Genomic DNA, 25,816 nt, shown 5'->3' with positions numbered 1-25,816 from the left:
CTTATGTAGGACTGTGGTCCTGTGAGGCACGACATTTCATTCCACTGTATGTACCCACATGTAGCTGAATAAAATAAAGCTCAAATTGACTTGACAACTTGACTTGAAGTTCACAGAAGGTGAAGATTTACTTCGGATGGTGCTCACTTCAGCGTCTTTTCCTAAAAAAAAAATATCTTTTGACCTTGGTACACTTGGTATGTTTTACATTTACATTTAGGCATTTGGCAGACGCTTTTATCCAAAGCGACTTACATTGCTTTATCCTATACATTTTACATACGTATTTGCAATCCCCTGGGATCGAACCCACAGCCTTGCATTGTTAACGGAATGCTCTTACCACTGAGCTACAGGAAAGCTTTCATACGTAAAGTTTTCATACGTTTTTGAAAAACAATTGTATCTTTTTTTTATATGCTGTGTTTTGTTATACAATAAATAAATGGATACGTTGCTTGCTTAAAATATGTGAATGGTGTAATGTGTAATGTAAATACAGTTCATTGTAACAGTTTAAATTTGAAGAAAATCACACTCCAACACCTGTCATCATCGCAAAATAATAGCACAATATATGAAGACTTTAGTTCCATAATGAGATAACTCCGTTTAAAAAAATATCAAAAATCATGTTTTCAATTATGTTATCATGTTTTTATTTTGTTTTATCCTGTTAGTAAGCTGCTTTTTTAGTTAGTATTGCTAAAATCAAAACAAACCAACTGCAGTTTGATTGATATTAATTGGAATGCACATAAAAAAACATGTTTTTTGATCTCATTTTGGATTCAAACTCTCCATATGATTTTATTATGACGGTAGACACATGCTTCTCCTGCTACTGTTAAAGGCACTAATTCCGTGAATGGTCCAGTGCATCGTATTTGAGTAAAGTGACAAACAACTTTTTTTGTTGTATAGGCTGGAAGACAAGTTGGTTTGCGATATCACAAGGTGTCAGTTAATCTGACCTTATGTGTGCCCCTTTTGGTCATTTCTCACATACTAAAACTGTTGCATATAGCCTACTTTTTTTGCTTGTTCCGCAAAAGAAAGTCAATCAGAAAAATGTTTTTTCTGACTTTCCCAAATTTTTGTCAATGATGTTTCTTTAATGATAAATGTTATTTAGTAATAAAAATGTAATCAATTTAAAATTCCAAAATTTTATTTAAAAAAATGTTTACATTTTTATAAAAATTTAATAATAAATAAAAATGTATAACTTAATTATACAAATTCTTTCACAATTTACTCACCCACCAGAGAATATAAACATTTTGGCAACAGTACCGTTAGTTTACAAAGCCATGCTACTAGGATAAAACCTGGAATAAGCAAGGGAGAGAATGAACAACAAGGTTTTTTAGACACAATACAGAGAAAGATATTGATTTTGTATCCATACAATAACAGTGGGTTACCAGTGTTGTTCGCTTACCAACATTCCTTAAAATATCTTCTTTTGTGTTCTGCATGAGAAAGTCATGCTAGGTTTGAAATGAAAAGAGCGTGAGTAAATGATGACAGAATTTTACATTTTGGGGAACTATCACTTCAAGATCTTATATGTAAACATGCAACAGAATTACAATTCATGTTATTTTGAATGTTTGCATTGCTCAGCAGACCCCTTCATTTCACATACGGAAACACCAAAGTGTATTTGAACTTCCTGTGTCAGCCGCCTCTTCTTTGACAGCAGAACAAGCACAAAGAAACCAGAGCAGCGGCAGATATCTCCTAAACGGGTCCGCAAAATGTGCTAGTTTAAATATGTCTACGTGAGAAAAATGTCTGCTAACACAAATCACCGTCCAAAAAGCCTCGACATATGTCATGTTTTCAATGTGGCTGGTAAGTTCATATTTTACTGAAATGTTTGTATATTCTTATTTAGTAATGTACTTTGTTTCAGAAGCATCTTCTACTGTTTTCAGGTTCTTTCTCTCATCTGGCCATGGGGTCAGAATCAACCCCAACGGGGCCCATATGCATCCAATTCCAGATCGGCCTCCTGAAAGAGGGTGTACGAATACCTGAAGGGCACCTCACCCTCCAGGATGCAAAATGTCTCGCAGAAGAAATCATTGAGAGGAAGGTACAGTAGATCTGATGCTTTTTGTGGCGTAGTTTCTAAAGCATGTAGCATGTGGCCAGTTTCACAAACTACTTAGAAGAACCTTAAAAGTATTTTTTTCTTTGAGACTGGTCAAAACTGGCCTAACTTAAAGTCTAGTCACACAAAAAGGTAGATTGGACTAATTTGAATCCACAAAGTAGGACAATGTGTTAACTTTGTGGCTATGCTTATGCAACCGGCCACAGGAAATCTGAGAAACAAGACTGTCTTGGCCCCTTGTTAGATCGTTGTTGTACTTTAAGGAACTAACAATTTGAAAGTTATTATGTAATTACCTGAATGTCATTCCAAATCAGTGGAACTTTATTTCTGTGGAACAAAACAGGAAAACTCTTTCTGTTCGATGTACATGATAATAAACATTGTAACTGGGCAGCGGAACTTAAAAAATGGCAAAACGTAACACATCATGATACATTATTAATACGTACAACAATAGTCCGTGCAAGTCTACTGCTACATTCCTAATCTGACAACAGCTGAAAATAAAGGAAGTTCAGATTTGGGCTATGCATGAAGATCGGTAAATGATGTCACAAGTTTTATTTTTAGTGAACTATTCCTGCAGTTATTTTCTCACTGCCCACTACTGTAAACGGTAAACACATATTACTAAACTTGACTTGTCAAGTAAAGATGTCTTACATAAAAACCACTTTGATGGTCAATGGGAGTACATTACATCTTCAAACCATATATAATTTTGTAGTCTTCAGTCTTATTATAGTTTGTGTCACTTGAATGTCAGTTTGAGTACGAAGTTTAGAAATATTATTTATTATACAATGGTGTGTCTGAATACTCTATTCTGATTGGCTGGAAGGTCTGCATGAAAACTATTTGATGCACAGGTAGTTCCATTTAGTATGATCAACGTTCGAAAGGAATGCGCTGCCTATAATGTAATCATTTCACACAGATGCACACGCACAGATCGGACATTGATTGCGTCACCAGTGCTTAATAAACAGCACTGAAAAATTTGTTTCCAACGTTGCCTCCCAAATCTGGACTGGGACTAAAAGCAGCCCTGGACAAGCGTTGAGCTGCAAACACCAATAACAGCTTTATCATGCTTTCAACTTGGCAAATTACCATAATTTAAATTGGATAATCCACAGCTAGCCATGACTTCGCATCAGGTTGTTCTTTGCGAGACAACGGAGACGGGAGCCCTCGGAGCGACCGGAAAGAGGAAGAAAAAAAAAATTATAGTCCGGTTCCCTGACATGCTGCCGCTCGTTCCTCAACAAGCCGAAGTTCTCTTTCGCGGTGCCTTGCGGTGGCCCTGGGGCTTCGGTGGACGGCTCGACCGTCCGGCCCCCTGGTGGCCGGCGGTGGCTCCTCCTTTATCTGGGAGTCAGGGCGGGTTCCCCATCCCCTGATCCTATCCCTCGGGCAGACGGACGCAGGCTCCGGCCTCTGGCAGGCGGTGGCCGCACTCGGCACTTCCCGCCTCCTGCTCCTCCCCCTCGGTGGACGGACGCAGGCTCCAGCCTCTGGCGGATGGCGGCAACTCCCACGCTCCCGCTTGGACGAAAGCCACCCCAGCTCGACCCAGGGGCACGGCAGCAAAGGTCGCCGTTCCACCGAAGCTTTGACGGTGGCCACACTGTGCACTTCCGTTTCCCCAGAGCCACCGCTTCGGGCAGCCACTGGCGGACGCCCTTCGTCCGCGCTGCCCGAACTCTCCGGCACCACGAGGCCCCTCGGCGGCGAGGACTCTCCGACAGCATGTCTCTCCTTCCTCCCGGGTTTTGGCACCAATGTAACACATCTCCATAAAATGGAAGGAAGGAGTCGGGAACCGGAAGACATTCAAAACATTTAATAAAGTAATATAACAGCCGGCTGCCCCTCACGGACGACCGCTGGCGAACAAAACATAAATATAAATACAAATACAAACATAACACAAGTTCGGGTCCGGTCCTCTCTCTTCGACGGTCCGGTCGCTCGATCCTTTGATATGCTCCCATTCTCCTACGTGATTCGAGCCCGGTGTGCGCACAGCTGGCGCTAATTCACAATTACTCTACTCGAACCACGGTCTCGCCCCACCTACTCTACTACAGTCCTCTTCTTATAAACATGTTCATCTATTCCACTAATTCCAAAACAAATATAAAAGCTATACCATAAGAATTTGTTTCCATCTTTGTTGCAACAGTTTGGGTGATGAGTGTTTGGCTCAAAGGTGTTCAGATGGGTCAAGGTCTGGGCTTTATGCAGATTAGTCAAGTTCTTCACTAGACTGGATCAATCATTTCTTCTTGAACCTTGCTTTGTCCACATAGGTCATTGTCATGTTGGAACAGAAAAGAGTCCTATGTAAACAGTTGCTATAGAATGAGAAGCACACAGTTCTCTAGATTAGAATTTTATACTGCAGCATTAAGATTTGTGCTCATAGAAATGACTAAGGTAGTCAAACCTGTTCATTAGAAGGGGCGTCCCAATACATTTGTCCATATTTTATCATCCGAAGTTGGAAGACAACTTTCTCAGTCTACAAAGAACAATCAAATGACAACAGTTGTGAAAGTTGTGATTTGTGTTTGAAAAGATTAATTTTAAGACTAATTTTGAAGGCTTTAGGACTGTAATTGGTCAAAGCATGCCTACATCATCACAGTAGTTACAAAGTTACATTGTTGTTAACTTTTGGCCATGTGACAGATTTTTACTTTTGCATACCTTCGCACATTTTCCCACCTGAGACACCCGTTTAAATCGATGGCTTTGCAGTGTTTTCTGACGCAGCATAAACTCCATTGTGTAAATTCCCTAAGTTATTCTGTTCTGTTATTCCGGCACCATGCAGTGTTTGTTGCTTGAAAAGAAGAGAAAGTGTTCAGAAAATGTAACTTTTGTGTATGAGTACAACGAGTGGAGGGGAAGTTAAAGGGTGTGAATAGAATTAGGTGTTACTCAAACAGTCTCGCTCACTCTCTCACACAAACACAGTCTTTCTCTCTCTCTGTCCGCTGCGGTTCAGAGCATCTGCATGTAACTTTCCAACCACAGACTCTTCCTCTAACAAACACACACACACACACACACACACACACACACCTCTTTATTTTCTACAGTTTTCCACTGTAGAGAAGCATTACAGACTTATACAGGCATTCAACTGTAACATGATATAAGAGTAGAGGGAATACCATATGTGTGATGAACTCATGTCATGCATTTGATAAAAGTCTGTTTGCGGAAGTCGTGCCACTCTGCGGCCTTGTTTGCAACGCCTCTGGGCAGTTATTTATGTTACAGCAAGTCAACAGTCCTATCTATTTGAATGGTGGAATGCAGCTATTTCTAAAATCGCTTGCAAAGTCACAATTGAATAGCATATTTCCGATCAATAATTAAACCTGATATGGACTGTTCCATGACTTTGGTTTTCTAAGCTTAAATTGAGTTACAAAATCTCAATTGTGGAGGTCACATTAGATACTGCGCATGATTTTTTGATGATTGGATCGTTCTACTGGAACGCTAGTTCTCTGAGCAGCCATATTGAGCATTGCATTCCTCTCCATTCATTTGGAATGGCAGTGTGCATCTAGTTAATATATATTATCTTTGATTTGATTAGATGTCAATGCAAGCAAATTACGTGCAAACACAAGTTGCAACACATTTTCAGAAGTGACAAACACAATGACTATTTTTCAGAAGATCAGTATAATGTGTTCTATGTAGTTTAATCTCAATACGGCTTTAAAATGTGAAATAGTATTCAGCAACACACATTTCATTTAGGTCTGTGTGTCATCCCGTGGTTGAAGGAACTCTCTACATTTAGCTCTCTACACATTAATGTTAAAATGAAGGTTTTGCATTTGAATGCTGGAATCTGTAACTTATTTTGTAAAAAATAAACAAAAATCTGTTATTGAACAAATACATCAAAATCTGATTTTCCTTAAAAAGTGGTGAGCTGGCCAGGTCCTGCTGCAGCAAAGCACCCTCACCATTACACTTCCACCTCCATGTTTCACAGTTGGTATGAGGTTCCTTTCCTGGAATGCTGTATTTGGTTTACGCCAAACATGCCCTCTGCTGCGGTGTTCAAAAAATTCAATTTTAGACTCATCTGTCCAAAGAACATTATTCCAAATGTCCTGGTCTTTGTCTACATTTCACTGGGAAGCTTCAGTCTGGCCTTAATGTTTTTCTTAGAGAGTAGGGGTTTCCTCTTTGCACAACTTGCATTAAAGTTAAACTTGTGTAGTCTCTTTCTGATTGTAGAGGCATTTACTTTCACATCAACAGTATCAAGAGCCTGCTGTAGGTCCTGTGGTGACATTTTGGGGTTTTTGGTGACATCTTTTAGCATCTTGCGCTCTGCTCTTGGGGTGAACTCGCTTTGACGGCCAGACCTGGGCATGTTGACAGTTGTTTTGAACGTACTCCACTTGTAGACTTTTTTCCGGACAGTGGAATGGCTGATTTCAAAATCTTTTGATATATTTTTAAATCCCTTTCCAGACTCATAAGCTTCTACAATCTTCTTTCTGAAGGCCTCAGACAGCTCTCTCGATCTCACCATAGTGTTCACTCTCACTTCAACAGCCAAGAGCACACCAAACTAAATGTGTGTGGTTTAAATAGGGCAAGCTTCCTTCAAAAAGCTGAGTAACAATGCCCTAATCTTGTGTATCTGATGTGATAACCTATTTAAGTGGGAATAATGGTCGGGATGTCCTAATTTTATTTTACCACAAATTGTTGTTTTTTCAAAGCAGATTTTAGAGAAAGGTTTTAAAAGTATTTTCTTCGTTTGGTTATATTTCTTGAATATCTTAATACTGCTTAAAATTGATATTAAATATCCACATATCCAAATATGTTTAAAACTCACAGGGTTTCATGGGGTGTCCTAATTTTTTCACATGACTGTAGCCTAAAACTAATAGTTGTAAATACCTAAAACTAAACTTGAATAAACTTTAAAGTGAGCTAGAGGACACTTTCTACTAGTCTACTAGTAATTAGAACTTTACATGCTTAAAAATATACCTAGACTTGTATTTAATAAAATGAACCTGAAGTACACTTATTTTTTGAAAGTGATTACCCCAATTTGTAAAAGTAAGGTTCTAATAAAGATTGATAATTTGAACTGTTTGGTACGATTTTGCAGGAAACGTCAGTTCGATGTGATTTGGGGGGAAAATATGTACAGTATGTAAAGTAGCCTGCAATTCTGTTTCAAACAAACATGGCAAAATAGAGGCAAATGTTACGTATGCAGTTTTAGTTTAAATATTTAGTAAAAATGTCCTAATGCTTAGAAAACTGAAGTAATATGGTAGGATGCTATTCAAAATAGTATTTTGATGTTTCATCCTGAGACCTCTATGAAAGCTTCAGTGAGCTTAAAATGAGGTAAACACCTTACACATGCACAGGGCTTTGCTGCCACAAAAAAGCAACACATCGACCGATCTTTACACGCGTGTATAAATAGGTTGAGGAAGATCCTGTATGGTGGGACGGAAATGCATAGCTCATTCACATCATGCATTTCTATTTCTATGATGTCTAAATAAAGTATTCTAAATTTATCCTGAGACTCATTTGATCAAAACTGTATTTTATTCATTCTCAAGGTATATCTAGGTATATTTTTTCAGCTTTTGTGGGCAAAGTATTTGAACCCAGAATGAATTGTCTGTTTGCTTGTTCTAAGATGTGCACTTTGTGCACTGTCATTCAGGAAATTGATTGTTTAGCTGTATTTAAAGCTGCAGAGTGCCAGGGGACTTTGATATGTGCCATAGTGCTTAATCATGGGTGCATTCTGCATTCAGCTTTCCTGTAGCTCAGTGGTAAAAGCATTGCGTGAACAATGCAAGGTTGTGGGTTCAATTCCAGGGGATTGCACATACTTAGAAACAAATGTATAGGATAATGCAATGTAAGTCGCTTTGAGGCGTCTGCCAAATGCATAAATGTAAATGATGCATTCATGTGGGTTTGTCATGTGTGTATTGCATTGCTGCATACCACCAATAATGGTAATAACTGCCTAAAATTATTAACACACCACTTATGCTGGTGCAACATCTTGAACTTACAAATAATTTACTTAAATATGAAATACAAATATCAAATTGTAATTAATAACCTATATGAGACTATATTTACAAATAATAACTAAATTGCACGGTTTTCGCTCGTGAAACTTTGTATTTGCTGTGTCCAATAATTGAATCACGTGGCAAAGAGCTGGTAAGTGACAGTGTAATAAGAAGGTATAGGACATCCAGTATTGTAATTACTTAGTAGTTACAGTTTTATCAACACGTTAAAAAGCTCTCAGGGCTGCTATCTTTTGAATATTGCTCTTATACAGTTATAAGTAGTGTATAAATAATGATAAACTGAAAAATATGTTTATTTAATTCATTATATATTTGTCATTTTAATGCAATCAGAAGAATTAAAAAAACTCAGAGGATAAATAACAGTCAATGTGGGTCAAACTTCTTTGCCTGGGTTGACTCACATCCGCTATGTTTGAAAAAAAAAAGATTGACATTTAAAAGATATCATCGTGAGAACCATGCAGACATTTGGCCACTGCAGCTTTGGGCGACTTTGAACTTTCAACTCCAGGCCCCCTTTCTCTGTCACATGGCCATGTTGACTCGACATTTAATTTTCCGTATTGACCGCAGCTGAGTATATACATTGTATCTATCATATTTGCATAACGTAGGATTTTGCTAACCATGTACCTGAGTGAGTGGGTCTCTTCAGTTAGGTTTCAAAGAAGTGTTTTAAGAAGTACACAGCCGTAGAATGTTTACTGTTTTCAGTATGTAAATTTTCTTTAGGGACTGAATTGGCAAATGACATATTATATTTATAAGTTAGGTACCTAGTTAGTAGATTTTGTGATTGGATCCTCTTTCAATATTCAGTAGCCACTTACAGCTGGAAATTGTAAGAGATGTCTTCAGCAGAGCTCTGGGAGCAAGAGAAACGATCACCAAAGTGTAATTGTATCAAGCTCATTTATTTCCTCAAAGTGAACAGCAATCACCTTGATTCTATTACAGAGAGCATAAACATCCTTTGTTATAGAGTTCAATAGAACAATCTGATAGCAACTACCTTTAGCAGTCAATCTGGGTAGATTACGTTCCAATAGCACACTGTGAAAAATGACACAGATATTTACTTAAAAAAATTAAGGTAACAGTGTTACACAAAATGATTTTAAGTACTTTGAAGCATATTTTTAATGCAATATTCCACAAATAAATCAAGTAAAACTACCTAAATTATTTAAGCAGATCACATGACAAACTTTAAAAATCAAGGAGAAATGATAATTTGAACATTTAAGTTAACTTCTTGATCTTTTTTTCACTTCAGTTTAACATTTACAATTGTAAACAACATATTTAATGTACAAGTAAGCTGAGAGTTGACTCAGTACTGACAGTACAGCACTATTGTTCACTGTGGAAAAAAACACTCAGAATGAGCTCTCCCACAACCTAAGCACAAGCACCACTCTTCTGAAAGATGGTAACCACGAAACTCAGAAATAAACAAAAAACAGAATATCATCTAAATTTTAGAGAGAACGGAACAATAAACACTATCAAGTCGTTCATTTTATTCTAAAGCACATAAAATAGCACTTTTTCACAAAAATGACTCTCCTAATGCTGTCGCATGCAGAGCATGCTGGGAACTCTAAATTCACTGCTCAGTTAGGGAAATTAACTTAAATTATTCATGTAGTTCCACCACAAAATGGGGTAAGGATCCTTCATACAAGTTTAAGTGGGTTGAACATGATAAAATTAAGTTGAACTCACTCAATTATTTGTGAAATTAAGAATTCTGAGATCATTTAAACTTACATTTTGGTTAAAAAAACCAAGAACACAGTTGTATTAAGTAAAGTTTACTCCATTAATTTCATGAAATGTACTATGACGGAACTATGACAGAATGTACTATGACAGAATATTTTTTTAAAGTGCATATATATCGCTAAAAAAAGTAGCATTCTAGGTTTTTTTTTGTTGCTAAAATAACAACATGGTGATAGTAGGATGTTGTATCATTTTTTAGTCATATTAAGTAAACACTGCACGCTAACCAACTCCTCCATTCCAGACAGAGCTAATGATGATCTTAGACCTGGGAGAAAACAGCAGCGCTGTCAACATGATGACCATTTTCTCATTAGCCACAGAATATCTAACATATCTAAACAATATTGCACCCGTCTCGCTCTGTGTGCATGTGTGTGTGTATAATAAACCAGATTTGTGTGTGTGTATATGTGTGCTAGCCTGTGAGCAGTCATCTGAATATTTATGTAAACTGTGCTTGTGTCTGCCCTGAAATGGCTTACCTCTAATAACAAGAACCTTCTTGGGCTAAGTTTTGGATTCCCCAAACAAATATGGTAACAATTTTTAAAACTGCCAAGGTCATTATAGGTGGGCAAAACAGTAATTCAATTAAAATGTAGAAGTTTTTTTGGGTTGGGTTTAGTATTACTTGTTAAGGATGTTTTGAATGCCACCTATAAGGCACTACACAACACACTTAAGTTATTTAAATGAATTAAAACAAAACAAAACGAAAAAACTAGACCAAAATAAACTGAAAACTGGATTGAAAACAAATAAAGCCTAAATATCAACATTTAATCAATTATAGTAATGATAAAAATAAAATGATGTAACAACAAAGATAAATTACAAAATTGCTAATAACATCTGACAGATTTTTATTATTACTAAAATAATAAAAATGCAAATCTAAAAATATATCAATAAAAGCTGATAAACAAATAATACAAATGGTACATTCTACAGCACGGTTGTATTGGTTAGTTAATCTCTGCTCTTGTATAATAAATTTAAAGGAAATGATTTTGCTGTCTGTTTTCTCTAAGGCTCCAGATTGCAGCATTAAAGGTCTGGGTGAAAAGCTGCTGTTATTCAGACATGAGCCGGACACGGATCAGATCTTACACAGACTCACTGACCAGCACCACATTCGTGATGGAGATCTATTGGAAGTGGTGCTCTCAGGTCAGTAAACACGCACACACACTCTTAACACACACTTAAATACTGCATTAACATCGTTTTGACTTAAACATGATTAACATCTTTCCATCTCTTTGAACCCTCTAAGGCGAAGCTTCTGTGGCCGAGACAAAATACCGCCCACATTCCTTGGTCGTCCAATCATATCGCACACCTACTTTTTGTCACTACTGCGGTGAAATGTTATGGGGACTGGTCCGACAGGGCCTGAAATGCGAAGGTAGGATAAGAATATTTCTATATGCCGTAATGTAGCAAATTTGGTTTATGTTTTTCACTGATTCCTTCATGTGTCTTTCTATTTGTAGGATGTGGTCTAGACTTCCATAAGCGGTGTGCGTTCAGGTTACCCAACGACTGCTCTCGTGTGTATCGCCGTTGTGGCCCCAGCCTGTCACTGTTCCCTCCTGGCCGGCCACGTGCCCTTACATTCTCCAGTCACACAGGTGGAAGCCTGGAGGAGGTAATGACCTGAACTCAAAGCAGTTTTTTACCCTTATGGACCACTTTTCACCTCCCTCTTTAAGTAACCAATAAAATGATTATAATCATTATGTACTATATAATGTACTGTACCCTGTCTCCCTTAGATCAGCATGTCAAAACCATCACGCTCACGGCCTCCATCCTGGGCAGATGTGCCTGTGTCTGTGGGGGTCTGTGAGGGAAAGGATGGGCGAACTTGCGTTCCTCACACCTTCCACATTCATACTTACACCAAACTTACCGTCTGTCAGTACTGCTTTCGGCTGCTGAAAGGACTCTTCCGGCAGGGGATGCAATGTTCAGGTGAGAGTGGTTTGACGTTACAGGAATGAAGTGGAATTAAACGTGATATTTTGGCTTGCTGCTTTATAACTGCTTTGTTAAAATTCACTTTCAACGAAAAAAACAAATCCTTGACCCAATGATGCTACAGACTATAGCTTAATGGTCGAATATGTAATTTTTTGGAGGATCTATTGACAGAAATGCAATAAAATATACATAACTATGTCTTCAGGGGTGAATGAAGACCTTCCACAATGACTTGAACTTTAATAAAGTAACACAATTCATTTAAAAAATAATTATTGTGATTTAGCAGCACTAAATAGCACCTGTGCCTTTAACTCTGCACAACTCAAACCGCGCTGTAGTGTTTTTAGCTGCTTGTTAAATTACGGATGAGTTTACTCATCAAATAAGATTCTCCACCAGATCTATCAAGATCAAACATATATGAAATGAGTTGTTAAAACGTCATATTCAGTCAAGGAATTAGTTTAGCTCAAAGGCAAATATGTATAATAATCGTCATTACACATACATATTTTACAATTCTGATTAGCAGTATAGTGATACAAATCCTATATGTATTCGTCCATCAATGATTTATACACTAACGTTATCTCATGACCATAAGTAACGTGACTTTACCAAACAAAATTTAAGAGCAGAGGTAGCATAGATCGAAACACAGTTTAAGTGACCAAGTTTGTGAGCGTGAACAAAGAGAACCCATCACAAATGCCTTTATGGGTTTTTATTAAACTCTACTCTACATGGTAAACAAAATGAAGACAAACAAATACATGAAACACAAATGCGCTAGGATGCGCAGAGAGAGAGAGAGAGAGAAAATGAGAGGGCATGGCCGCGAGGCAGGTAAAACATGTCTGAAAACCATTAAAATCATCTTTAACAAAGAGGCACGATCTTAACGCAGCTAATCTATATTTAGAAACGGATACTTGCAATATTGTTGTTGGACCAATATCTGTATGCGCGTTGATGGAAATCTTGAATGGTTTCAGAATGCAGTCCTGTTGAAACGCTGAGTTTGGGTTCTGAGTCCAAAGTTCCATGGCCTAAACGGACTCCCCAGAGGGGAGTCCCTTGGAGTGTCTTCTCGTCCTCTGTCTTTTCCTTTGCGATTCCAAAAGTTCTTTCCAACATGGTTCGGTGATGGTGTTTTAAATGCATACCTGCCCTGCCCCCAGATGGTCTGCGGGCCAATGCCATGAAAGTGAAAAGGGGGCCTAAGAAAGATCCTTTGTTTCTCATGGCACCTCATTTGCATAGCTCTGACAGTTTGGTCAGTTTGCGTTTAATACCTAAACTTAGTTATGGGCATAGTATGATGTGTGCTATGTTTTTAAAACATAGCTCATCATATATGGATTTCAAAGATGTGTAGTTACATATGAAACATGCAAGACATTGAACTGTGAACGTATGAATACGTCAAATGAACCCTGAATCAAAACTTGCATATCTAACAAATACAGAGTATATAAAATAGCACGAGCGACAACACACAACCTAGACATTTAGATAGATTTACAAAAAGGATAGTTTAAATCACATAAGTTCCTATTTGTCATAGAAGTTTCTCTGGTTAGCCTCAGATGGTAAGTTAGAGATGAGACACAGACTTAATTACTTACGCTTTGAGGTCTATGAGTCGTAAACATCCTACAGGGAAACCAAATGGTTATCACACTATCTTTGAGAGTTTAAACCCTAAAACCAGACCCCATGGAGCTAGGTCTGCTATGGTCTTTGAAGATGTGATCTTAATACCTAGACAAAAGGGAGTGAGAGGTTGAATGGCTTGATCCATACACTACAGCGCCAAACATGGCAGACATCAGTGGAGCTCCACAAATAGTCACATTTTGCTATAAGGACTTTGAACTGGACCGTGACAATAAAAAAAGATTATGCAGAGTATGCAACGCAAGAATATCTGACACGGCAACCACAACGTCAATTTTCATCCCGCATTTCAAGAACCGCAAGGAACGGTTAGAAAGTAATTTGTTTGTAGTCAGTGTAATAAAACGATTACTAATGTAATTTATTAATAGTTTCTGTTTGTCATAATTTGGCCTTGGTTGTTTTTTTATTATTAGAAATAAGATCATCGATCATCACTCATCTCATATAGTTGTATTGGGTAATTTGGCTATAACAGTGGCGTAGCCCGAATTTTAATGTTGAGGGACATTTTAAATTGAAGAGGCTTCTCTATATTACATGTCTATATTAAATGTGCGCATTTTCAAGTGTTTGTGTGGACTGCGTGTGGCAGCTCGCTTGTACTGCATAACAGGCTGATATGGATGTGCCGGTGTTGTGCCGAAAACACACTCCCCACCAGATTATGCACCCCCTTCAAAAACACACTGTCCGATTGGCTAATTCTAGCCCCTCCCCACACCTAATCCTAATTCTAGCCCCTCCCCTAACACCTAATCCTTACCCTAACCATCGTGGAGAGGGGGGTGCATAATCTGGCAGGGAGTGTGTTTTTGCCACAACACCGGTGCGATCACTTGTACTTAAAACCTCTTTAAAACCTTTTCGGTCATACTGACAAGAATAATTTCATCATTCGAATCTTATAAGTGTCCACATTTTTTTTTTACAGCAAAAGTTTTGTGCTATAAAATAACAAAACCAGTTCAAATATAAAACAAATATTCTCAGATTATATATTACGTATGAAACGTGCATATTGTGCGTCCACCACAGAGATGACAATTAAGCATCACAACTTCATCACTGGGCTATATTAACATACATTTTATTTATATTCTGCCGAAATGAAAAATATCTGTTCATTTTGATTAACCAGATTCAAGATCGAAGTCAATAAAGTGATCCGAGATTCCCATCACTAGATGTAAATTCCCTACTGTGACCTATAAGGGACAGCACAAGTATTACAGCCTCATATATATAACACATAATAGGCAGATTTCCAGTCACACTACTTAGTTTATAAGCTTCATAGCCTGTATAAATGCTCAAGTCTTACATTCTGTTAGGTACAAGTAGCCTATTTCCATTTCTGTGTCTATGTATAGATATGAAAATGTGTTGTGCTGCTGGATGTGAAATGACTGCTGGAACCAAACTTTGAGCACATACATAGACAAGTGATCATCACTTAAAATCTATTTACATTTACAATTGAAGTTCCCTATTATATGTATATTAGTTCATCTATAACGCAAAAATAAACAAGTTTCAAAAAAATGTACCTCTGTTTATTTTAGCAATGCGACTTGATTTGACTTGCTTAGGGTGAACCCTTGACTTGCTTGATTTGTCTAAACTGTGACTTGAGATTTGACTCGAGACTTGATGGTTAAGGCTTGAGACTTTCTTGGACTTGACCTTATGTGACTTGACCCCACCTCTGTTTATACATGAGCACAATTTGATAATTCGTTCTCTTGTTTTAGGTAAATCATGATGCTCAGGTTTGATCAATTTCATTCCTTAATTTAATAAAACATCAGATTCGCTTAATAGGACTAGTTGTTATGTACACTCACCTAATGGATTATTAGGAACACCATACTAATACTATGTTTGACCCCCTTTCGCCTTCAGAACTGCCTTAATTCTACTTGACCTTGATTCAACAAGGTGCTGAAAGCATTCTTTAGAAATGTTGGCCCATATTGATAGGATAGCATCTTACAGTTGATGGATATTTGTGGGATGCACGAAGATCCCGTTCCAGCACATCCCAAAGATGCTCTATTGGGTTGAGATTTGGTGACTGTGGGGGCCATTTTAGTACAGTGAACTCATTGTCATGTTCAAGAAACCAATTTGCAATGATTTGAGCTTTGTGACATGGTGCATTATCCTGCTGGAAGTATAGCCATCAGAGGATGGGTACACGGTGGTCATAAAGGGATGGACATGGTCAGAAACAATGCTCAGGTAGGCCGTGGCATTTAAATGATGCCCAATTAGCACTAAGAGGCCTAAAGTGTGCCAAGAAAACATCCCCCACACCATTACACCACCACCGTTATTGCATTAATTAGAAATTGAACAGGTGTTCCTAATAATCCTTTAGGTGAGTGTATATTAAAAGATAATAATAAAATACGTCACTGCTGTTATGGACAAATTTGCTGGTGCTGTTCGTTGACTTACAAATCATGATCTTAAAACAATTATGGCTGGACTGTATTGGTGAACCTGTTCACAAAGAGGATGCAAGATTAATAAAATCAAAGACATTTTTATAGATTTATTTAAAATGAGGCAACAAAGCAATAAAAAGTGAGAATGATTTACCCAAAAAATTAAAGATTTAATAAAGGGATTCATTCACAAAATTTTATTTATTTAAGTTTTTTAGGGGTGGGATGAGATGCTTATCCCACGAGACGAGATGAGACGAAACTGTGTTCACGAGAACGAGACAAGATATTTAGACTTTTTAAAAGAAATCCTCAATGATTAAATCTATAGGGGAAAATAGTCTCTTATTCACCTAAAAACACAAAACGCAAAAATGTAGGCATAATAAAATCAACTTGTATTTTATGAAACAAATTAAGCTTCTATTTTAATGAATGATATTATGCAGTAATAAACAATATGCAAACACTGCTAAATGTTTTGTAACAAATGTTTTGACAGCAAAAAAATGCTGTCTTTACAGGTGCAGCTTTTAGCAAAGAGCTGTGGTTCTTTCCTCTATATGGTTTTGCATAGTGTTCATGTTAGCAGAGGTGGTGATCATATCACACTGTCAACCCTCCTTCCTCCACCTGCTGAACCCTTGTAGCCTTTAGTGAAACAGTTAAAACTACATAAACACATCATGTTTTATGCTAACATTGCACATATGTAAGAGACAGATGATCCGTTTTTGAAGAGATTTGCCATTTAAATGTATTTAAAATAATGTAATGTGAACTTGCAATTACTATACTCAACTCGGGGTACAGTCCGCTGCTGTTAAGCAGCATGCTCTCAAAGTGCAGCAAACCCTAGTGCTTGATACTCGAGGCGCTGCGGACGCAAAAGATTCAAGTGAATTTTGAAATTATATTTTCAGTGTAGATTGAACATTTCTTTTCATCCACTACTCCGTTAAACTGTGGGCTGCCTCAGGGTTCTATCTTAGGCCCGTTGTTGTTCTCACTATACTTGCTTCCCCTTGGTCACATTTTTCTAAATTACAATATTCCATATCATTGCGAAGTAGGAATTGGAGACTGTGATTCACGTCTTTGTCACTTCTATTCTTGACTACTGTCGTTTACCCTAGAAAATGCACCACAGTGTTACGGGGTTCCAATAGCATGATGCTCATGCCTCGATCGTGTCTTAAATTAAAAGGAGATTGTGCCTTTTCGATTGCCGCCCCTAGATTGTGGAATGAACTACCAGCTTATGTCAGGCTGTCTCCAGATCGAAGAAGCTTTAAATCTCAATTTAAGATTTACCTTTTTTCATTAGCTTTTCAATCTTTTGTTATCATATGTTTTATTTTATTTGATTCCTACGGATGTATTTTTTCTGTATTTCTTTCTGTTTTCTATTAGTTCAATTTCTTATTTTATTCTGTTGGAATTTGTTTCTGTGAAGCTGTTTTACCATACATCACTTTAGTCAGGCATCGCTGTTTTAAACGTGATTTAGAAATAAATTTGCCTTGCCAAATAAATCGACTGTTCATGACATAATTACAGTTCTGCCTTTGTGGAGGATTAGGTATACCAACATCTACTTATTTGTCTTATTTGATTGACCTAAAACAAGAGAATGAACTGGATATGAATTATTATTCGTGAACACAATATAATTATTTTTCCCCCACGTCACGTGAGGGGCTTGATATAAATCATTTGCTAGATGTCTGTTCGGTTTGTGTTGAAAATATATTGTGTCACGGTTCTGCCTATCATGTTTGGCTAATTCTTGGTCTTGAGGCAGAACCAAAACAGAATTCCCTGTTTTATGTGGGGAGAGAAGTTTTTCGCCTTTTGGCCTTCCATACTATCTCCCCGAGTCTCATCTGTTCCCGCCCTTTCTGTCTCGTTAGCTTTCCCTTAGTGTTTCATCTGTGTCACATGTCCCCTATTAATTATCCTGTGTTTGTCTCCCTATATAACATCCTCTTGTTTCATTGTCCTGTGCTGGTTCGTTGTATGTAGCTCTTTGTAACATACCTTGCTCTGCGTTTATCATACCTTGTTCGTTTATCCTGTTGCTACGTGTTGTGTACCTTGTCTCCCAAGTTCTTGTTCATCGTATCTTAGTAAGTGTTAGTTTATAGTTTGTTTCCAGTGTTTGTTTTTATAGTCTAGTTAGTCAGTGTTCTTGTCCTTGTTTAAGTTTATTATTTATCCTGTTTAGTTTTCCCCCTCGTGGGTTTTTTATTTTGTCAGTTTATAGTGTTCACTGTTAATAAAGTCCTGTGTTTCCCCTACCATCTTGTCTCGTGCTTGCCTGCACTTGGGTTCGTCCTTGCAATTCGTAACAATATTGTGTCTGACTCTAGAATTGTCCTTGCTGTTTGAATAGGAGAAAACAATGTGGATCCACATAACACTCTTGTAACCAACCGGGTGCCTCATAATAGGGGAGGAGACAGAGTGGTTTTGAGGGCAGAACAATAAAGGCAGGGTTATGTTTCTGTGTGTTTCAGTTTCAAATCAAGTGTTCCTCAGAATTCGCTTACTGCACCTTTAATTACATATGTTTGTCAAGCTTTATGAATAAAAGAAAGTCTCCAAGTCTCTTCTAGAATTATAGATAGGAAAGTGAAATATCCCTTCTATCTTTCTGATTTTAAATAATTTGGTGTAGGGGTTTTCAAGCTGTGGGTTGCACAAGGTTACTTTGCATACAAAATAATTTAGTCAAGTTAATGACTAGAGATGACAATGATTTACCATCATTTATTTTGGTGTTTCAATTAAACTTAGAAGAAAATTTAAACAACTCTACTAAAAGACAACAGGTGAGTATTTTCCCCAAAATACCATTTGAAAATGTTTCGGTGGGTCTTGAGACAAATTTTACTTGGCTGGGTTGGTCCTGGAATGAACTTTTGGGAACCCCTGGTTTTGTTTATTGTAATTAAATTCCTCAAGAGTAGTAAATTAATCTAATTTCCGATTTTTACAATCTAGACCATTGTTATTTGTATTCATTTGTATGTCTCATAAGGCCTTAGTGGGGGTGGTTTCCCGTACAGGGTTTAAGCTAGTCGGAAAATAAACCAGTTAGAGCTGTCTAAACCGAAAACAGCTTGAAGAGCTCGCATCTTAAAATAAACCAGTGTCCTTGTTTTGTCTCAAAATGCACATCAGTGATGTTTTTTGTTAGGCATGAATGTAAAAACTGCTTAAATGTGCTAATTTAAAAGGCCTAGTCCTGGTTTAGTCTAATCCCTGTCCGGGAAACCGCCCCATGGTGTGTATTTATTACAAAAAATATTGAATTGGAAATACAATTCAATCTTACCCTCTCTCTCTCTTTCCAGACTGCAAGTTTAATTGTCATCGAAGATGTGAGCCTCTTGTTCCTCCTGAATGTAGGGCTGATAAAGTCAATGGTGAAGGTCAGTTTGATTTTTATTATGGTATTGTCATCACTAATACTTGCCTACAGGACTATCACTGGATCTGCACCGGCATGCTTTCACACCCTCCTACACCCCATCAAGATCCCTGTGTTCAGCAAACCAGCGGCGTCTTGTATTGCCTTCCCATATGGGCAATAAATCACTTTCCCGCTCATTCTCATTCACAACTCCTTCCTGGTGGAACATTCTTCCTAACTTGGTCTTGTCAACCATATCTCTCACAACATTCAAAAACTACTTAAAACCCATTTTGTCTGTGAATACTTGACAGACAAATAAAAAACACCAACCCTCTCTTTCTCTCAACAGATAGTGGTCTAGCTTTTGTTGAAACCAGTAACTTTGTTTTAGCACCTATTGTATTATTGCTCCTGTATGACATATCGCATATTGCTCCCTAAACTCTTTGTAATTCGCTTTTGATAAAAGCGTCTGCTGAATGACTAACGTAAATGTCATCATTTTAAACGGTCCTTCAAAAATATCATTGTTTCATCTTATCATTTTCATATATACTAAATATTGGTCAGTGAGCATGTTAAGTTCACTGTTTTCAGAGCCTGAAGTCCCTAATAAGGAGTCAGAGTTGGATGTGGCGGTGGTGTCAGTAAACTCTCTCTATGAAGAACTGCGCTATAAAGAGCCGCCACCAGAGGAACAGAAGCCACTGCAGCCCCCCGCCACGTAATGAAGATTCAAGTCACACCCTATCAGTTCCACACTTTAGATACATGATGTGAATATTAATCTCTCTGTCTCTCTCTCAGTCCATGTTTCAGCAGTAATATTCCCCTAATGAGAGTCTATCAATCGGTAAAACACTGTAAAAGAAGATCCAGTGGAGTGTTAATGAAAGGCTGGTTAATGCACCACACCAGCACTGATGCACTAGTAAGAAACACATGCATCTAGATGTTAGATTTTTTTTTTTTATATGTATGTATGTTTTCTTTGATGCATGATGTATGCTTTTTGTTTTTACAGAGAAAACGCCACTACTGGGAATTAGATGGAAAAAACATCATCCTGTACCCAGAGGAAAACAGCAACAAGTACTATAAGGTTTACATATGTCTTTACAGTATATGGCATCGTGTCAAATAACTCCAAAAATTCCATCTTAATAAAATTAGTGCAAAGCTTCATGACATAATCAACTTATTATTCTTGCATGACAACTATATAATAGGAATTTTTGACTTACAAACATCTAAACAATAATTTTCACATAATTTTTCCTATTCATTTTAAGGAGATACCACTCTCTGAGGTGCTTCATGTTCGAGGCTTAGATCAGCGGACTGTTCCCGTTTTGCCAGATAATGGCGAGCACTTGTTTGAGCTGGTGACAAGCTCACTGGTATACTTTGTTTTTGCGGATCAAGAGGGCCAATGCTGGGAGTCAGCCCTCAAACTGGCCCTTAGACCTGTTCAAGGGACCAAACTGGACACAACAGACACCACAGGTAAAAATAAATTATGTTTTTTTTTTTTACATTTTTAGAAATCATTCCAAATTTAAGATAAGAGTAAAGTCCACACAACATCTGTAACAATTAAAACAGATAATAGTAGTGTTGGGTTCGACTTAAAAAGATTATTTTTCCAGCTGGAGAACAATAAAACATTTATAGTCAGTCAACTGGAATTTAGAGTTCCCTCGCATTTAGGGTCCATTTATACAACAATGTTTTCAACTTAAAACAACAAACTTTTTTCATTGGTTCATCTGAAAAAGTGCACGTTTTTGAAAACACTTATCATCTCCGTGTAAACTGTGAAAACGCTGACACAAATATAGCCCTACTATAAAGAACAACAAGACTGTGTGATTGTGCTACACAACATACTTATTAACGTTTCTCCCGCCAAAATATAGATTTAATGCACCACTTCAACCAGCGGGGACAAATCATTTACAATTGGCCACTTATACAATAGTTATCATTTGTAGTGGGAGTTATTTACAGATAAAATAAGATTTATGAATGAGCAGCAACTATTTGAGTGATAAACAATATTTTTTAAATGATATTGTACAAAATGTTTCTCCTTTTTTTGACAGGTCAAGGACAGCACAATAAAGAAACCCAGGTGGGAAACTTAACAGTGATACTCAGTTATTTATTTGAGAAAGTTTATGGAGTCTTCACTTCCTTAATTAAATAGCAAAACTACTGAACCAATAAACGTGCTTGTGAGTGTATTTTTAAGTGATAGTCGCTGTGTTTCAATAAATAAAGAATTCATAATTGTTAAGATGTCAGTAAACAGTTTAAAGAACCTAACAACACATAACGTCACGTGAAAACATGCTGGCATCATGTTACAATATGCTAGATAAACCTGAGCTATTGATTCTAGTCACGTTTTCCTCAGAAAATATAGGCAACAAGAGGTTAGGATGTAATTACCCAGGCATCGGTAAGTGTATCCATTTGTGTGTGTTCCAGGATATCAGTGAGTTTTATCAGATCTTTTCTGATGAAGTCTTGGGTTCAGGTCAGTTTGGGGTGGTGTACAGTGGCACGCACAGACAGTCAGGTCGCCCGGTCGCCATTAAAGTCATAGATAAAACCAGATTTCCTTCCAAACAAGAGGAACAGACCAAAATTGAGGTCACAATACTGCAAGTAAGTGTGATCATTTATGTTAAAAGTTTTTTGTAGAATTTACAACCAACCTTGTTTTTGTGTGGCCTTAAAGATGCTGATTTGTTTGTTTTCAGAAATTGTCCCATCCTGGAGTGATTCATTTGGAGGGAATGTTTGAAACATCACAACACACTTTTGTTGTCATGGAGAAGCTCCACAGCGACATGTTAGAGATGATTTTGTCTCACGAGAATGGGCGTCTGACAGAGCGTAACACCCGTTTTCTTGCTATGCAGGTAATGTACAGTTTCCTTCTGGACTATGGTTAAATTGCTATAAAAAAAAGCTATAGTCCTTCATTATTAAATTTATGTATATTATCTACTTTATCTCTTGTAATGTAGGTTTTGGAGGCTTTGAGGTACCTGCATATGAAAAACATTGCACACTGTGACCTGAAACCCGAAAATGTGCTTCTGTCCTCACCTGATCCATTTTCTCAGGTGTGATACCTTCACATATAATCAACAGATTTTTAGTTTACAGAAGAAATCATTTTTCCCAAAGTATCCAAACTTAATCTGACCAAGACCTGTCCATTAACACTGTAAAGAGGATTAGACCTTCATACCAACATGGTATCCAAGAACACAAACTGTTTTGGATAAACGTATCAGCACTTTCTGTTTCTCTGTCTGTCTCAGGTAAAGCTGTGTGACTTTGGTTTTGCTCGTATCATTGGAGAGAAGTCCTTTCGCCGCACCGTAGTTGGGACCCCTGCGTACTTGGCACCGGAGGTCATCAAAAAACATGGCTACAATCGGTCTTTGGACATGTGGGCAGCAGGAGTGATTTTATATGTCAGTTTGAGTGGGACTTTTCCTTTTAATGAAGATGAAGACATTAATCAGCAGATCACCAATGCTTCTTTCATGTATCCACGACAACCGTGGTCTCTCATCTCGCTGGAGGGTAAGAGAAACAATGCTTGGAATGTCGATACAGATTTATGAGCTTATAATGCTTTTTATTTAAATTATACTTTCTTAATGTTTGTCTCTGTCATTTTTAAGCGGTGAACCTGATCAATAACCTGCTGCAGGTTGTGGTAAGACGCAGGTTCAGTGTTGGCAAAGCAATGGGTCACCCCTGGTTTCAGGTTTGTTGACTTTATCCCATTTCTTTCTTCAACTTATTAAAAAATCAAAACCAGTAATTGAGTTGGATAATATCAAGGAGGTCAACTTTTGTAAAAAGCTATTTGTATAGGTACTTTTCAGGACTTAAAGGCACAATGTGTGAAATTTTTACACTTTAATTATCCAATAACCACTTGTACAGTGCAGAGTGTGTTAGCGGGGCTGAGCGGTGAGAATTTCTGCTCCCTGCTCACGTAGGTGTTCGCTCCCCCGGCTCCAATGCTCAAAGCCACACCAGACCGCTCCGCTCAATTCCGCTCCCCGGTCACATACAATTGCCTCCAGGTCCGGTGAAACCCCTGTCTGTACTTTCATTATCCTAAGTTTAATCAACAATGTTTAAAATCAAAGATAATAGTAGTTAAACACTTCAAGTTCTATAGCTCTTCGAAAGCAGCTTCACAAAACAGTAGTTAATGAACAATTTGCTTCCAGCCTGAGCTGGGATCAGCATAAAGTCTAACCGAAGCTTGGTCTGTCAGTCTCAGATGTCCTTGAGAACCCGAGGCATTCCTTCATAGGGTCACCTGTGGCATTCATAGGGTCACCTGTGGCTATTTTCTGGTTTTAAAAATCATGTGCCGAGCAGTACTGTCAATCTGTGAGTCTTATGAAAAATGCAGAAGTAGTTGTTGTACCATGTAGACCACACCACTCTGTTATAACATAGGCAATATTTATGCCATTATTGAACATTATTTGTGAGTCTCGTCAGATGGATTTTCATCTGCAGTGGACATGAAGACTATAACTCCCATCATTCCATTCTTCCTCCCACTGTCATCAAGCTACTTTATACAATTTGTTATTGTAACCTTTAGCGGCGAAGAAATCCATATCATGCCTTTTAATCTTGGTTGTTTAAGATGTAGATTTCTATAGCGCTTCAAGAAAGCAGCTTCACAAAACAGTAGTAAATTAACAATTTGCTTCCAGCCTCAGCTGGGATCAGGATAAAGTCTAACCGAAGCTTGGTCTATCAGTCTCAGATGTCCTTGAGCACCTGAGGATTGCAGACAACAAAAGGGGATATTAGCTAAAAAGGCTAAAATTTGATATGGCAAATTTATGTTCTCCTTGTTCAGGCTAACAAATGTGGCAAAAACATGTTTAGGCAATAAATCTGATAAATGCTTGGTTAAAGAGATGAGTCTACTCTAATCTGGAGACTGAGTACAGTATGTCTTAATGCGAAAAAGGGTAGGAAGGTTATTTCCAAGTTTTTTTTGTGTGTCCAAAAGTAGGTAAATATCTGTTCTTCTGCAGAACAAAATAATATATTTTTAGAAATGTTGGTAACCGAACAAACGGTAGTTAACCCATTCACTTCTATTATACAGAGACAAAACGAATGCAAGCCAATGGGTACTGCCGTTGCTCGGTTGCCATCATTTTTCAATATATATTCTTTTGAGTTCTGCAGAAGAAAGAAAGTCATGCAGGTTTGAAATGACAAGAGGGTGAGTAAATAATGCATTTTTGATCTCCAGTGGTAAGCACTTTAGCAGCTTCGTATTGAACATGCTGAAGGTTATTTACTAACCCTGCACAACACCAACTAAATGAAAGCAATCAGTCTTGTGAGGCCATACAGCCATGAATAAGCTTCATGACTTCTGAAACGCATTTAGAATTTTTGCAATATTCCTGAAATGGACGAAAGCTGGCAAATGTGGCTTTCAGACAGCAGTAATAACTCCATTCACACAAGAAGGGTGACATGTCAGTACAGTTGCATAGTATTTATCCTCTTATCCCTAATTCAAAGCAATTCAATATACACATGCAACTACATGCTTTAACCTGTAATGTACTTAAACTTTTATGGATACTGTCTGAAACCATATGTTTGTTTTAAAAACACAGATAAAACATACACTGTTTAATATATAAAATTAACGTTGTTCTTTGTATCTTGTTTTGATCTTGTTTGGCTGGATTTAAGCCTTAATAACGTGTTATAATAAATCGCTGTAATTCTGTGTCATGCATTTTGGACAGATAAAGACAGTCTCACTTATGCATCTCTTGTCATGCTGCAGAACTTCCAGCTATGGTGTGACCTCCGTGAGTTTGAACAGCGTATGGGATATCGGTACCTCACTCACGAAGCAGAGTCCAAGCACTGGAGATCTCATGCCCAGGAGAGAGGCCTCAGTTTTCCAGAACATTTAGCAGAAATGGAAAGTGAAGAGAAGGATGAACTGATAGCCACGTAGATTTTAATTTGACAGCAACTGTGAATATTGTATTTTACGAGAAACTTGTGAAACTGCTCTGTTGTGTAGTTCACTGTAATCAATCTTTGATATATATTCTAATAAAAGAAAAAACTTTTTCTTGTTTTTCTCAATTCTCAATTTTTAACATGACATGCTATTTAA

At 37.6% G+C, this 25,816-nt stretch overlaps 1 protein-coding gene and 1 long non-coding RNA gene across 2 annotated transcripts; one reads left to right on the top strand and one right to left on the bottom strand.

Annotated features, from left to right (window-relative positions):
* Positions 1-1,713: 1,713 nt before the first annotated feature.
* Positions 1,714-25,802, top strand: LOC130426523 (serine/threonine-protein kinase D3-like). The gene is made up of 18 exons (XM_056753358.1): positions 1,714-1,860; positions 1,944-2,104; positions 11,088-11,226; positions 11,333-11,464; positions 11,553-11,707; positions 11,835-12,033; positions 19,538-19,615; positions 20,197-20,323; positions 20,407-20,530; positions 20,624-20,701; positions 20,892-21,105; positions 21,705-21,733; positions 22,093-22,272; positions 22,368-22,529; positions 22,638-22,736; positions 22,938-23,205; positions 23,307-23,392; positions 25,475-25,802. Exons 1-18 carry the CDS (start codon positions 1,797-1,799, stop codon positions 25,649-25,651), a joined length of 2,472 nt encoding a protein of 823 aa, XP_056609336.1. The 5' UTR covers positions 1,714-1,796; the 3' UTR covers positions 25,652-25,802.
* On the bottom strand, positions 23,533-25,570 carry LOC130426530 (uncharacterized). The gene is made up of 2 exons (XR_008907192.1): positions 25,450-25,570; positions 23,533-24,435 (listed from the first exon to the last, which is right to left on the bottom strand). It is a non-coding gene; the product is annotated as an uncharacterized LOC130426530 (long non-coding RNA).
* Positions 25,803-25,816: the final 14 nt, after the last annotated feature.

The sequence above is a fragment of the Triplophysa dalaica genome, chromosome 1 (genome assembly GCF_015846415.1).
Source record: "Triplophysa dalaica isolate WHDGS20190420 chromosome 1, ASM1584641v1, whole genome shotgun sequence".
NCBI lineage: Eukaryota > Metazoa > Chordata > Actinopteri > Cypriniformes > Nemacheilidae > Triplophysa > Triplophysa dalaica.
This window is presented reverse-complemented; position numbering and strand designations above follow the sequence as displayed.